The sequence below is a fragment of the Suricata suricatta genome, chromosome 8, assembly GCF_006229205.1.
Source record: "Suricata suricatta isolate VVHF042 chromosome 8, meerkat_22Aug2017_6uvM2_HiC, whole genome shotgun sequence".
Classification (NCBI taxonomy): Eukaryota; Metazoa; Chordata; class Mammalia; order Carnivora; family Herpestidae; genus Suricata; species Suricata suricatta.
The window spans coordinates 1,670,708-1,685,261 of NC_043707.1; the positions used below are offsets into that span (position 1 = coordinate 1,670,708).

The following is a 14,554-nucleotide window of genomic DNA, read 5'->3' on the forward strand; positions in this document are numbered from 1 at the left end:
GGCCTCTGCGGACGGCCCGCGGCCCCAGGCGACCGCCAGCGGCTGAGGACGGCAGCCGCCGGGGGGGCGCTGGACACGGAGCCCCGACACGGCGGCGGCGCGAGGTTGAGCCGGAGAGAGGCTTCCAGAGGCTGCGGGACCCACGGGAGGAGGGACTCGGAGGCAGTGGGCGGGCGGGGACCCGGGCGCCGAGAGCCCCGGGCACGGGCGGCACGGGAACCGGCCTGCCAGAGGCTGTCAGACATTTCTGGCCCGTGGTTCCCGTGGGAGGTGTCGAGGGATTGTGAAGAGGAATCTCCCAATAATGAATTCGGTGTCAGGGAACCCGCACCCCCACCCCCAACTGCTGCTGCTTCCCCTGCAGCCTCCTGCTCTCTCCACAAACAATGCAGGGCAGCAGCTCTCTGCCCCCCAGCCTCAGTCTGAACCCCAACCCCAGGGCAGCCCCCCAGCGCCGAGTGCGGTGCAGCTTCCCACACCTGCCACCCACAGGGGCTGGATCCCCCATCCCAGCACCCATGGGGGTCACAGACTTGTCCGGCACCGATCTCATCCCCCACCAAGTCTGTTTGCCCTCCAGCCTCCAGCCACAGACTCGGGCTACTTCTGGGCCGGGCAGTCCTGGTAAGACACCGGCCACTCCGCACTCCCTCACGCTCGCACACAGAGGTGTCACCCTTCTGACCTCCTGGGCTTGCAGCTCACCGTGTCATGGGCTGGGGCTGGAGTCCTGGCTCAGGCTCACTGTCTCCCTGCAGGGAGGGGCAGAGCATCGCCCCCCACCTAGGGCAAGGCTGTTCCGAGCTTTTGGAGGGGTCTGGACACCCCTCTTCCTACAGTTAGACCATCAAGCAAGTCCAGGAGGAAGGTGGCTGGTCGGAGGCAGGGAAGGAGCAGGCAGTAGGATGTCCCTGATCCACGCAGCTCTCACCACAGCGTCTTCCTTGGAGTTTAGGGAGTGAGCCTCGGTCTCTCAGCATATGCTGGGCCCCCGGGCAGCCCTAAACACAGAAACCCCCCCCCCCCCCCCGCTTTAGAGTAACCAATTCCTGGGCATCTGCTGGCTCAGGCACCATGCTGGTCACGTCACAGATTTACTGTGCCCATTTTACAGATGAAGGAACTGAGTCTCCAGAGAAGCCAAGTGGCCCACCTAAGGTTCTAGAATCTGAAGATCATGTGTCTGAGCTTTGAACCCACACTTGCCTCTGCATTTGCCCCAGTTCTGCCTCTTACTTACTTTGTTTTTCTGGTCACTTTGTCTTTCTGAGTCTTGGTTTCCCCTTTGTAAAAAAGGGGGTTAAAAGTGATAGCTTTCCTTAAGTGGCTGGGGGGTTGTGATGCTCTCCGTAAAGCGCTTGGCAGTAGAACTTAGTAAGTGCTCACTAAATGGCTTCTGTGGATATTGTGATATTCTTGCCTCTCCCTACCTGGGCAGTCTGGGTAGCGAGGATATGTGACTCGTATCTGCAGACCCTAGCGGTGTGCGTGGCACACAGGAGCCATTACCAAATACACAAATAAGGTAAGTGTCCTCCTTGCCAGTATGTTTATGTTTCGGCTGAGCACGGTGAGCCACGCCGGCCCGAGCCTGACATTGGCAGGGCCTGGGGCAAGGGCACAGAGGCCCGCGCACCAAATGTCCAAATATCTAACTGTTAGAAGTCAGGCTGATAACTCGTTTAAGAAAATACGTTCTGATCTCCTACCTTGACAAATATACCTTCCTCATGACCCGAAAGGCCAAGTTCCAAATTAGAATTCTCTAATTCCTCTGAGCAATGTACGGGTCCTGCCTGCAGCTGGCCCCCGCCCCCCAGCTGAATCTGTAACCCACAAACAGGCACCCCGCAGTCACTCCCCAGACCTACAAGTGGTACCTTGCTGTGTGGTCCACTTTCAGGCCTGAAGACGACAGCTATTACAGATTCTGCCGGATTCGCTCTGCCGGGTGAGGCCACCAGCCCGGGAAGGGCCAAGAAGTCCCAGATCCACTACTGATCAGCCCAGGGACTTTGGATGAGCCCTGACACTCAGCTGCCTCATCTGTAAAATGGACCAGCGGCTCTGCCTGCAGCCCGGGGCTGATGGGAGGGTCCACACGAAAACACAGATGTGCATCTGCCTGGGGTCCCCCCAGCCTGAGGAGGGGGTCACGAGGTAGGGCAGCCGCCCCGAATGGGGGATGAGGATGCAGAGGCGTGGGGCTTGGGCAGCCATCCAGGAAGTCAGGCCTCCGAGGATCCCGGGAGGAGGGGCTGCTGAACCAGCAGAGCCGCTGCCGCTCAGCGCGGAGCAGCCCGCAGCCCGGGCTGGCCCCCTTCCCAGCTGCACGGCTGTCTCCACTGGGGCCTGCGCAAGCCCCACGCCTGCCCCCCCCCCCCACTGGAGGGGTCCCTGCTGCTCCTCCCGGCCCCCCGCCCAGGCCCCTGGTGCCTGGTCCCTTAGGTATAAAATGGGAATGACAAGCATACCATCCCCATGGGTGGCTGGGAGCACGCAGCATATGTCAGCCGCCACCGTTTCTGTCATTCTCTTAGACGCCACCTCTGTAGGTGCTCAGCTGGTGCTTGCGACGCGAGACAGGTTCAACAGCCCAGCACCCTGCCCCCCTTCCTGCCCAGCAGAGATGCTGAGCTGCTTAGGCTGGGTGGGCAGTCACCCCTGGGCGTGGGGCCTTGGAGTCCCCAGGTTCCGCCCAGAGCGCACACAGGAAAGGCAAACAGCTCAGGGCCTGGTCCCTGGAACACAGGTGGGACCCCACAGACACCTGGTGGAATCTTCCAGCCTTCCCTCAGCTCCAAACCTCCCTCCTGCCTCCTGCTCTCGGGCTCCTTCGCGGGTCCAGACTGCTCTGGATGTCCTTGAGGTGCCGGGGCTCCTCCTCTGCCCACCCTCCGACGCCACGTGTCCATCTGCCGCGCCCAGCGCCGCCTCGACGGGGCTCCTGTGCTTACAGAGGCGGATCATGAGGACACACAGGTGTCAGGCTGCCCGGAAGAGGCAAGGTTAGGGGAGAGCTGAGCCCAGCGGGACTGGTGTTATCATGTGTGTCCTTAGCCATAGGACTGCCTCGCTTTTTCTCCTCGGCACAGCCATTGTGAAGACCTAATACCTTCTGTCAGTTTCTCAAAAAGTTAAACATAGGGGCGCCTAGGGGGCTCAGTCAGCGGAATGTCTGACTCTGGCTCAGGTCACGATCTCACAGTCCGTGGGTTCGAGGTCAATGTCGGGCTCTGTGCTGACAGCTCAGAGCCTGGAGCCTGCATTGGATTCTGGGTCTCCCTCTCTCTCTGCCCCTCCCCTGCCCATGATCTGTCTCTGTCTCTCAAAAATAAATAAATGTTTAAAAAATTGAAAAAAAAGTTAAACAGTTATCATGTGAACCAGAAATTCCACTCCTACTATACACAAAAAGATACTTGTACTAGAATGTTCAGGGCGGTATGATTCGTTAATAGCCAAAAAGTGGAAACAACTCCGGTGTCCCTCAGTGGATGAGCCGGTAAACAAAACGTGTCCAGCCACGCCATGGAGTATTATTAGACCATAGAAAGGGGTGAATGGCTACACATACTCGGCTCTCTGGACGAGCTTCGAAACGCTATGCTCAGTGGAAGAAGTCAGACCCTAAAGCCATATACTGTAGAATTCCATCTACATGCAGTTTCCAGAACAGGCGAATCCATAGAGACAGAAAGTAGACTGGTGGCTGTCAGGGGCCGGGGGTTTGAGTGGGGACGGGTAACGGGGAGAGACGGCCCAGCGGTCCAGGGTTTTCTTCTGGGTGATGAAAATGTTCTGGAACTAAACCGAAGCAGTGAATGCACAGTACTGTGAATGTCTTAAGAGCCATTGAATTGTTCCCTCTAAAAATGGTCAATTTTAGGAGCACCCGGCTGGCTCGGTGGGAAGAGCACGTGACTCCTGATCTCAGGTTGTGAGTTCCAGCCCCATGCTGGGTGTAGAGATTGCTCAAAATAAATAAATAAAACTTTAAAAAATGTTTTTGAGATTATTTATTTAGAGAGAGAGCACGTGCAGGAGCAGAGGGTAGGAGAGAGAGGGTAGGAGCAGAGGGAATGGGATAGAGAATCCCAAGTGGGCTTTGCACTGTCAGCACAGAGCCAGATGTGGACTTGAACTCCCAACCTGTGAGATCATGACCTGAGCCAAAATTAAGAGTCAGACACTTAACCCACTGAGCCACCCAGGGGCCCCAATAAATAAAACTTTTTAAAAAAGGTTCATTTCATAGGATATGAAAACAGTTACAACAAAAACGGGCCCAGGGGTGCCTGAGTGGCTCAGTGGGTTAAGCGCAGACTCTTGATTCGGTTTGTGGAATCGAGTCCTGTGTCAGGCACTGTGCTGACAGTGCAGAGCCTGCTTGGGATTCTCTCTCTCTCCCTCTCTCTCTCTCTCTCTCTCTCTCTCTCTCTCTCTCTCTCTTTCCCTCAGAACAGTGCCAAGTTCTGAGGCCGTTGTCCACCCTGGCAGGATGGAGCACGTGGCCTCTGGAGCAGACAGAGGGAGAAAGCTGCAGGGGTGGTAAGGGCCAGGCCCAGAGGGCTGCAGGGGGAGGGGGGACCCGCGAAGGCTTCTAACAGGGGTCAGACTTAGGTTTTTAAAAGGCCACTCTGCAAGGTGAAGGGCAGCCTGGATGGGGGTGAGAGGGGGTGGAGGGAGGCAGGCTAGGAGGCTGTTCTGAGAGGGGGTGACGGACACAACGGGGCCACCGCTAGCTGTAACACACAGGGCACTGGCGCACAGGAGGGGAAGCCATTTGGGGTGGGGCCACCATGAACTGTCTTGGCCACAGAAAGTGGAGGCCTCGGGGGACTTCCAGGGACAGTGTCTATCCGGGAGCTGGATCGGAGCTGGACAGGGTGGAAGGTCTGGGAACAGGGAGGGTATCGGAAGCCCCAGAGGCAGATGAGAGCCCTCGGGGTGAACTGGGGAGGAGGCTGGCCTCCAGAGGAAGGCAGAGAAAGACCGGCAGGAAGCGCTGCAGCAGGCGGAGCCGAGGGGGCAGCCCTGCCCCCCGCTGTGCACCTGTGTCAAGATGCGGAAGGAGAAAGATCCCCTGGGCTGGGCAGTGTGAGCCCCCCAGGTGACTTGTGATATCTTCACTGGAGAGCTGGGGGCAAAAGACAGGACAGTGGGTTGAGTAGTGAGTGAGAAGTGAGAATTCGGGAGCTGCTGAGAACGGCCTTATGGAGCAGAGTGCCTGTTGGAATGGAGGGGTTGGGGTTGTTTCTGGTGATTAAAGGCCAAGGGGACAGAAGGAGGAAGGCGGGGAAGGTACAGGCGGACGGTTCCTGGGACCCAAAGCCTGGGGCAAGGAGGGGAGGTGTGCTGCTGTTTGTAAGCATGGTGGGAAGAAATGGTGGGGTTTTTCTGTTTTTTTCCGTTTAAGAGGGTGAGGCCACAGTGCATGGAGTGTGGGAGCGCTAAGTGGAACAGGAAGCATGAAGAACCCCAGTTTTGGAGGGGTCACTAGGCTGAGCCGGAAGACAAGAGGGTCAGGCTAGTGCTGACCAGGACTGAAAGGACCCGGCCTGGCATTGCCACGTCCAGGAAATAAAACTACACAACACCCAGTTCAACATTTGAATTTCCCGTGGCAATCCGTAGCTTTTTAGGATAAGTATATCACGTGCAATATTTGGGATACACTTATACCAAAAAATAATTATTGTTGCTTCCCTGAAATTCAAATATTAACCGGGCGTCCTGTATCTTACTTGGGCAGCCTAGCCGGGTGTGGGGAGTAGGGGATGAGGGAAGGGGGTGGCGCAGCGCCCCCCTCGGAACCAAGCCTGGGAAATGGGTAGCTGTCCGAAGGGTGGGGTGCCCGAGTGGGAAGAAGGCTGAGGCCAGGTCTCACGGAGGCCTCCCCCCGCCCCAGAACTTTGGTCTCGCCCCACCACCCCCGCCTAAGTCCCGTGGTGTCGCCCTAGGCCCATCGATAACTCTACGCTCGGCCGCGGTCTCTTATCGACTTGCTCCGGCTCCGCTCGACGTCCTGGGCCGTGGCGGAGCGCAGAGCCGCATGTAAGGTACGGGGGCCGCGGGGCGAGGGCCGCAAAGCGGCTGCTGGGTGGCCCGGGGAGAGCGCCTGGGCGAAGCTGGCCCAGCGGGACGCCGCCAGGGCTGTCGCTGCAGTACCGGGAAACCCGAGGGTTGGGGCAGAGAGCGCCCCCTCCCATCAGGCCTAGCCGTGGGCCTTGCTACGCATGCGCTTCCGCAGCGCTCGGCTCTCTCGGTCCGTCCGCCTCCCTTGCGCATGCGCGTCCCGCCCCTGCGGCAGAGCGGCGACCCGGGCGTGACTGCCCCCTGCCGGCGGCGGGTGGGGTGGCGTCCTGGCCGCGTCCGTGGGGCGCGGAGCACGAGCCTTGGAGCTAGGAGCTGTCCGCAGGTTGTCACGCGTTCTCTGAACCTCTAAGCCTCAGCTTTCTCATCTCTAAAATGAGAATGATAATGCCTATCTTTCAGCACCCAGAGGACCCAGAGGGTAGTCCCTGAATACTGCATCCCTTCTCTTGTGCAGGTGCTCTGACCTTTGACCCCTGCCTTTCAGAAGTGGGCTCCGTGCAGGCCCGAGCCTTCTTCCACACCATGAACACGTCCCCAGGCACGGTGGGCAGTGACCCGGTCATCTTGGCCACCGCGGGCTATGACCACACGGTGCGGTTCTGGCAGGCCCACAGTGGGATCTGCACCCGCACCGTGCAGCATCAAGACTCTGTATCCTCCACTCAAGGGGGCTGGTTCGGGAAGGACGCCTGGTGGGGGTGACAGCCTAGGCACAGGAAGGCCATGCCTGGGCTGGAAAGGAGGCAGCGGCCCACCCAGACAGCGGAGGCCTCTAGGGGTCTGGCTCCGGGGCTCAGTTCTTCACGCTCCTTGATGCTCCTTGACGGGCCTAGCAGGTGAACGCTTTGGAGGTCACGCCCGACCGCAGCATGATCGCTGCCGCAGGTACCTGTGCCCTGGGCCCGGCCTCGGTCTCTGCCGAGCCGATCCAGGCACGGCCGCGCCTCAGTTCAGCCCGTGCCCCTAGGTTACCAGCACATCCGCATGTACGATCTCAGCTCCAACAACCCCAACCCCATCATCAGCTACGACGGCGTCAACAGGAACATTGCGTCTGTGGGCTTCCATGAGGATGGCCGCTGGATGTACACGGGTGGGGAGGACTGCACTGCTCGGATCTGGGACCTCAGGTGTGGGCCCGCGGGCAGGAGGGGCCCGCTGCTGGGCGTGCGGGGCTGGGGGTCAGCCGGGAGACTGTTTCTTCGGGGCGGGGCCCTCCGAGCCCAGGCTGAGATGGGCTTGGCGGGCGGTTTATTGAGGGCAGTGAGGAGGGCAGGGTAGGCCAGGGGTGAAGCCACACAAAGACGAGCCCGGCCTGAGCCTGACACCACAGGGAGCTCTGGAGCAGGAAGTGCTTCAGGTCCCACCTTGAGGCCAGGGGCTGGCGCGTAGTGGGGCGCTGGATCGCATCCACTACGGCGTGTGCCCGCCCCAAAGGTCCCGCAATCTGCAGTGTCAGCGGATCTTCCAGGTGAACGCACCCATTAACTGCGTGTGTCTGCACCCCAACCAGGTGAGGGGAGGGGTGTGCACAGGGCCGGCCACCCAGGGGTGCCACGGGGCGGGAGTCTCCTGCCCTCCCTCACCTGCCCCGCACCCCAGGCAGAGCTCATTGTGGGTGACCAGAGCGGTGCCATCCACATCTGGGACTTGAAGACTGACCACAACGAGCAGCTGATACCCGAGCCCGAGGTCTCCATCACGTCCGCCCACATCGACCCCGATGCCAGCTACATGGCAGCCGTCAACAGCACCGTGCGTCCTGGGTGTGAGGGCCAGTGTGGGGTGGGGGCGCGGGGCCAGCTCAGCACCCAGCCCCTTGTCCCGCTCTCTCCCTGCGCAGGGCTTCTCCCCAGATGCTCCCTCACACCCCCCCACCCAGGGCTCCGGCTCCATCCCAGCCACAAACTGGGTGTCATCCTGATGCCCCCTGTTGCTCCTGCCCTAGCGCATCCAGTGGCCGTCACCTCTGCCTCCAGAGCCGCTCAATTCTCCTTCCCTCTCCTCCCCGTCTCCTCCTGGTCCCTGTGTGGCTTGTCTCCCCGCACAGCAGCTGCAGCTGCTCCGCGGCCTCCCTCCGCCCTCCCGGACACTCTCCACCCCCGCGCCACTCTCTCGCAGCCGCCCGAGGGCTCCATGCCCTGCATCAACCCCCTCGGTGCCCAGTTCCTCACCGTGGCCTCGGGACACTGGGATTCAGCCCCCAAAACCCTGTCTGGCCTCATCAACTCCCTGTAACGTCTCCACAGCTCACTTGCCTCATGGGGTCCCCAGCCTGCCGTCCCTGCCGTCTGAGGGGCCCCCCTCCCTTCTGGTTCTTCTCACTTCCGTTGGCCAGCAGAATTCACCAAGGCCAGGCGTGACCCCCTGCTCTCAGCTTGCTGGGTGGTCCTTGCAGGCAGGACCAGAGGGGCCTGCCACGCGTCCCTGGCCCCCGGATCTCTGCGCGCAGAGATCCCCCGTATTGGATGGCAGCGCCAGATCTGGGTCCAGCTGCCAGGGCAGCCTTCCCAGTGCGTCAGATGGGAGGCTCCAGGCTTCCCGTGACTCCCTGCCTGCCTGCAGGGGAACTGCTACGTCTGGAACCTGACTGGGGGCATCGGTGATGAGGTGACACAGCTCATCCCCAAGACCAAGATCCCCGCGCACACCCGCTACGCCTTGCAGTGTCGCTTCAGCCCTGACTCCACGTGCGTGTGGGCTCAGAGGGTGCCGATGGGTCAGGGTCTGGCTCGCGGACGGCAGAGGGGCGCAGGGTGGGAGTGGCTGCTGACGCCGCCCCGCCGCCCCCACGCCCACCCCTAGGCTCCTTGCCACCTGCTCTGCCGACCAGACGTGCAAGATCTGGAGGACATCCAACTTCTCCCTGATGACGGAGCTCAGCATCAAGAGCAGCAACCCGGGAGAGTCCTCCCGAGGCTGGATGTGGGGCTGCGCCTTCTCGGGCGACTCGCAGTACATCGTGACAGGTGAGCCCCGTCCGCCGCACCGTCCCGCCCCCGTCCCCGCCAGCCCCCTGAGCTGCTGCCCACACCCGCCCCGCAGCCTCCTCGGACAACCTGGCCCGGCTCTGGTGCGTGGAGACCGGCGAGATCAAGCGGGAGTACGGGGGCCACCAGAAAGCTGTGGTCTGCTTGGCCTTCAACGACAGCGTGCTGGGCTAACCCCAGGCAGCAGCCGCGGCGTGCGTCTGTTCCCATGCACGGCTCAGAGTGACCCTCCACCAGCCCCGGCCAGGGCCCCCTGACGGCTACCCTGGTCCCGTTGGCTGGCTTCGACGGGCCAGGCCCGCACGGCCGGGATCCTCTCAGCTCCCAGGAAGCCGACCTGAGCCAGCCGGCACTTGTTTCAAAAATCCCAGATCCACGCGACCAGGGCATGCGAGACTGGTGCCCCGTCCCAAGCCACTGTCCCCCACTCCCTGCCCGTTTCGTGTTCTGAAGCCACAGAGAGCACTGTTACAGCCAGGTGGAGGGTTTATTGGCCCCGCTGGCAGCCACCTTCGGTGTGACTGACGGCGGGGACGGCCAGCTGGCTGGCCTGGGGCCGGGCCGGACCTCAAACTTAGTCTGGGAGGTAATAAAAGCAGACCGACACGCAGATGTTGCTGGGGAAGCAGATGTCGATGCACAGGTAGATGAGCCGCTGCCTCCGCGGTCCTGGGGGAAGGGCCTCCCTGAGCGCCGAGGGCCCCTCACCCTTCTCTCTGGACGACCCTGCAGGGGCCCGGGCCTCTCAACACAGCCCCAACTTACCCTCTGCTCGGCGGGCCCAGTAAATCGGGGTCTTCGTGCAAAGTTGCCGCACCGACTCCCCCACCTGGGCCGGGTCCACCTCACGGTCCCCAAGTACTGCCAGCAGCTCCCGGGCGTAGCGGGTGTCCTGGCTGGGGCCGTGGGAGCCTCCGGCCTGCAGAGAAGACTCTGGTGGGCCGTGGCACAGGGGCGCCTGCACTTCCCCTGCCTGGGGCGGGACCCGACCCGGACACCCTGGCCCAGTGCCAGCGCCACCCTCAGCTCTTGTCATCAGCCTTAGTCAAGGGAAGACAGAGCTTCTGTTTCTTGAAACCAGAGCCCCAGCCCGCTGCAGGCCCAGGCTGTACACAGGCCCCTTTGTCCCCTGGCTCCAGGACCTGGCCGCATGCGGCTCTTACCCTTGAGCTGTTCACCAGCAGCTCTAGGGTCTCGCGATCTTGGGGTTCCATCAGGCGGAGGAAGCAGGCCCGGTGTTCCGAGGGGCGGTAACAGACGCAGCCCTGGGGAGGCAGGTGGGTGAGGCAGGGCCACCTGAACATCCACGGGTGCTGGTCCCACCCCTGCCCACTCACGCTCTGCCCATCGAACAGCACTGCCCAGCTGCGGTTGCTCTGAGCCGGGGTCACCCGGATGGTCGCCACGTTCCGGGCCGCATCCACCTGGGCGGTTTGGTTGGACCAGGGTGCCCTGGGACTCGGGAGGGTCAGACGGAGCATCTGCAGCAGAGGCTGAGATCAGGAAGCCAGAGCTCAGTGGGGTTTCTGGCCCCTCCAGCTGTCTGGTCCTCCTGCCACCGCTCAGAGCCCTGGCTCCACTGGGGGCCCGGGATGCACCAGCCTCTCCTTCCCCCCTCCCACCGTCTGTGCCCCTGGCTGGGTCCTGAGGAGGAGCTCACCTCTGGAGGGCTGTGAGCGAGGCCGAGAAGTCCTCCGGCTATGGCCCCCGCGGCGGCCAGTGCCAGCAGCAGCAGCAGGCCGGGGCCCTTCCAGCCCCCGGGACACGGCTTGGCCTTCACCTGGGGGCACACTGAAGTCAGTGGGGACTTGAGCAGAGACAGGGGACCGGGCTGGCTCAGGCAAGGGCAGAGGTGTGGGAGGTGGGCATGGTGCTCCTGTCCCCTGCCCAGGTCAAGCCCTGGGCCTGTCCGGGTGCCTGGAGGCACTCACCTGGCCGGGCCCGGGGCTCTCCTCACGGCAGCCCGTCTGCTCCATGCTGCGGCCCTGGTGACAATGCGCTGATTGTCCGCTGCCCCTTGCAGTCAGCTAGGGAAACCTCAGTACAGTGAGGAGCCCAACAACCGTGCCGCCCCCTCCTCTCCTGACCCCCCGGCTTCCCGCCAGCCCGGCCACCTGATACCAGGGTCAGAGCCAGGACAGCCCCCATCCTTGGGGGGAGGGGGGCGCCTGTCACTGTGCCTGGCCTGTGCAGACTAGAGGGCTGAAGAGCATGGCTGTCAGGGAATCGGGTCCCACTGGTTGGCACCGAGGGTGGCTCGGGCCCAGGTAGAACGACTTTATGGAGTCTGCTTGGGGGCAGGCTTAATTTTTCTAAAGAGGCTGTTCTAGTCTCTTCACTGTAATTTCTGGATTCCTAGGGCTCAGCACGAGAAATCGTCAATAAATGTGTTTTATGAACGACTGGTAAGGGCTCTGCGCTGCCTGTATCTTTCGATCCCTGGCCCCGCCCGGCTTCTTAACCTCTCAGACACAGTCCGCAGGTCTGAGACCAGGATGGGCCCTGCCCGGCCCGGCCCATGTGGCTTCCTCGTGCTGCGGATTGCATAGTCAGGGCCCTGCCAGCAGGCACTGGCCACGCGCAAGATGCGCCTTCCTAACCAGCTTCACCCTGTGACCCTTTCCTATGGTTTTCCTGTCTCCTTTTTCCTAATTCTTCTGAACGTGCCCCTCTGTGACAGGCCTGGGAGGTGGGGGTCGGCGCCCCAGCTCTGGAACTGCGATCCCAAAACAGGTCCTTCTTGGAGCCCCCCTGCCCCCCACGCGGGTGAGGCTGGGGCAGCCTCTGCACGAGGGCAAAGAACGCCAGAGCCAGCAAAGGTTTGAGAGTTTAATACAGATTTGGGTTCACACAGTGCAACAGGGGCAGAGATGGGGGGCACTCGGGCTCCTGGGCGGCTGCCCAGCAGGCGTGCCGCCGCACCTGCCGCGTGCTCCTGGTGTGGGTGACAACGCCCTGACAGGCCTGCTCAATACCCAGACCCACCTTGAGCGACGTCAGCACCACCCACCTCACAGGTGCTGGCTGCCGTCACGCGGCCCCACGGCCAAGCCCAAACCCCAGAAACCCGGCCTGGGAAGAGCTGCAGGGACATTCTTTATTGCTCTGAGAACTTAGAGATTCAGTGCAGCAGCAGCCCTGGGGCTAGGAGAGAAACTGGGCAAACGCCAGGGGGACAGAGGAGAGGCGCTGGGAAGGAGTCTGCCCGGGCCCTCCCTACCTGCCAGGACGGCTGGGCAGTCTGCTTATCAGGTCAGCAGGTGGGCCCCGCCAGGCCTCCCGCTGGCCTCCCACAAGGGGCTCCGGAGCCAAAAGTGGCCTCGTGGAGCATCGGCATCTCAGCCCCACCCTGACAGGGCATGGGAGGACAGGAAGAGATCCGATGCTTTGTAAAAGGATTTCCTGTTCTTGGGGACACCTCTTTCCTCCCCCGCCCAGAGGGCGCCCAGGGCGACAGGCATTCCTTGGCCAGCACATGCCTTTAGCTGTGCTGCTGGCTGCGGGGCACGGAGACTTCTCCAGTGGGATTTTTCCCTACAAGACAGAGCACAGCTATTAATTAACACACTTAAGATTCAATTCCACTGTTGGACAAAAGTTGTTCAAAATCGTAAAAAAATAATTTTTGGTACCAACACTACTCTGAGCCCTCTGCACGGCTGCCCAGAGTTCAGCAGAAGTGTCCACACCCTCTTGGCCGCTCAGCCAACAATATGCTCAGTTCAAGTCAGCCGGATTTAAACGCACACTGGACAAAACTGAGGCTTAGCTGGACGGAATTTACAAAACTCCGTGACCACATGTGAGGTGTGGCAGCCCTGGGTATCTGAAACGGAACAGACACTTGATTGTGACATCAGAGTGGTTTTCAAGGAAGTGTGGGGTCGCGGCCGTGAGGTCAGCACCCTGCAGCCCAAGGACAGAGACAGCCGGCCCCACTCCCACCCTGCAGGTGGGTGCTACAGCGGGGGGGGGGCCAAGACAGCTCCTGGGGCTCTCTGTGCAAGTTCCTCACCACAGGCCAAATAATCGGGCTGTCTTCCCCTTGACCCTATAAAGGGAGCCTGACCCTCGAATAAAATTTTCAATAAAACACGGAACATCCCTAGACCTGCCTCGGTCCCATGAGCAGGTCGGGTAACCCCCCTGAGGTTACCCGAATCCTGGGCAGATACTAAGCCTGCCCTTGTCAATGGCACCGGCCGTCCAGGAGCCCCACCACGCCCTCCAGGAGCCCCACCACGCCCTCCAGGTTTAAAAGTGCATCTTCAAATATAAGCATCTGTAAACAACATGGCCCCCCCGCCCCCAAACGTTTACTTACAAGGTTAGCAACTAGTGCCTGTACTTAACTCCAAGTACACTCTTCGAAGCCGCCTAAGCTGAGCGGATGCTTAAGCCCCACCTATTGATTTGGGTAAGTGGTTTTCAATTCGTTTTATTCTGGAGATTAAAGACACTAAGTCTTTAACCTTGAAGGGCGGGCAAAAGGTCAGCTATGCTGTCAACATAGAAGTCAGGAACCATCTTCTTCTTAGACATGCAGTCACTTTCCTGATTACTCTTCACATCCCCTAGAGTGGACACTCCGGTGAGGGTCAGGATGGTCTTCAGGCCACAGGTGACGCCCAGGAGGATGTCCGTGTCCAGGCGGTCTCCCACCATGATGGTGCGCTCTGGGTTGATGCCGTACTCCTGGGACACGCAGTCGAAGATGAAGCGGCTGGGCTTCCCTATGATGTCGGCCTGGCGCTGGGCGGCCATCTCCACGGCTCGAACCAGACAGCCGGTACCTGCGGGGCGGAGAGAGACGGGAGGAGAGCACCCGGGGTCAGAGGCCAGGAGCGGCCCCCGCGGCCCGCCCCGAGCCTCCCCCCACCCCCGCCCCGCACGGACCGGCGATGAAGCGGCCGTTCTCGAGCGGGAGCCGGTTGTCCATGTTGGTGCCCACGAGCAGGCAGCCGGGCTGCTGCAGGTAGCGCACGGCCTTGGTGAGCTTCATGTAGCTGAAGTGCGGATCGAAGCCCACCACCACGGCGCGGACGTCGGGATCGAGGGGCGCGTCCAGCCAGTCGCCGGGACTGTTGCCCAGCAGCGGCTCGGGCCCTACGCCCACGCAGGAGACGCCCACGGCCTTCAGCTCCGCGGCCAGGGCCTCGCTGCCCAGAACGTAGGCCTTGGGGGCCGGTGCGCCCGCCAGACGCTGGCGCAGGTAGAGGGCGGTGCAGTAGGCCGTGCCGAAGACCTCGAGGCCGGCGCCGGGCCCCGCCGGGCCGCCGAAGCCCAGGCGCCGCAGCTTCTCGGCGTACGCCTCGCGGGTCTTGCTGCTGTTGTTTGTGATGAAGCCGAGGCGCTTGCCGCGGGCCCGCAGCGCCGACAGGGCCTCGGGCGCGCCGGGCACGGCCGTCTCGCCGCGCCACAGCACGCCGTCGCAGTCGAACAGCAGCGTGTCCACGTCGGCCAGC

At 61.7% G+C, this 14,554-nt stretch overlaps 3 protein-coding genes across 6 annotated transcripts in view; 1 reads left to right on the forward strand and 2 right to left on the reverse strand.

The window, feature by feature from the left end:
• The first annotated feature begins 5,978 nt into the window (after positions 1–5,978).
• MLST8 (MTOR associated protein, LST8 homolog) lies at positions 5,979–11,498 on the forward strand. Of its 3 annotated transcripts, none has more exons than XM_029946723.1 (9): positions 5,979–6,062; positions 6,554–6,750; positions 6,933–6,984; positions 7,067–7,229; positions 7,537–7,612; positions 7,702–7,854; positions 8,665–8,789; positions 8,905–9,068; positions 9,145–11,498. In XM_029946723.1, exons 2-9 carry the CDS (start codon positions 6,622–6,624, stop codon positions 9,261–9,263), a joined length of 981 nt encoding a protein of 326 aa, XP_029802583.1. In that variant the 5' UTR covers positions 5,979–6,062; positions 6,554–6,621; the 3' UTR covers positions 9,264–11,498. The 3 variants fall into 3 exon arrangements, with proteins under 3 accessions (XP_029802583.1, XP_029802585.1, XP_029802584.1); XM_029946725.1 differs by having other exon boundaries at positions 6,936–6,984; XM_029946724.1 differs by having other exon boundaries at positions 5,995–6,062; positions 6,584–6,750.
• On the reverse strand, positions 9,553–11,802 carry BRICD5 (BRICHOS domain containing 5). Of its 2 annotated transcripts, XM_029946728.1 has the most exons (6): positions 11,021–11,802; positions 10,750–10,869; positions 10,427–10,582; positions 10,253–10,354; positions 9,855–10,008; positions 9,553–9,758 (listed from the first exon to the last, which is right to left on the reverse strand). In XM_029946728.1, the coding sequence occupies exons 1-6, from the start codon at positions 11,063–11,065 to the stop codon at positions 9,664–9,666; spliced, it is 672 nt and encodes a 223-aa protein (XP_029802588.1). In that variant the 5' UTR covers positions 11,066–11,802; the 3' UTR covers positions 9,553–9,663. The 2 variants fall into 2 exon arrangements, with proteins under 2 accessions (XP_029802588.1, XP_029802587.1); XM_029946727.1 differs by having other exon boundaries at positions 10,253–10,582.
• Positions 11,803–13,511: 1,709 nt separating this feature from the next.
• Positions 13,512–14,554, reverse strand: part of PGP (phosphoglycolate phosphatase) — a 1,261-nt gene continuing 218 nt past the window's right edge. The window contains exons 2-3 of the mRNA XM_029946726.1: positions 13,986–14,554; positions 13,512–13,882 (exon numbers count right to left, since the gene is read on the reverse strand). Of these exons, the coding sequence (XP_029802586.1) occupies positions 13,557–13,882; positions 13,986–14,554 (895 nt within the window). The 3' untranslated portion in view covers positions 13,512–13,556. The remainder of the gene's footprint in view (positions 13,883–13,985) is intronic.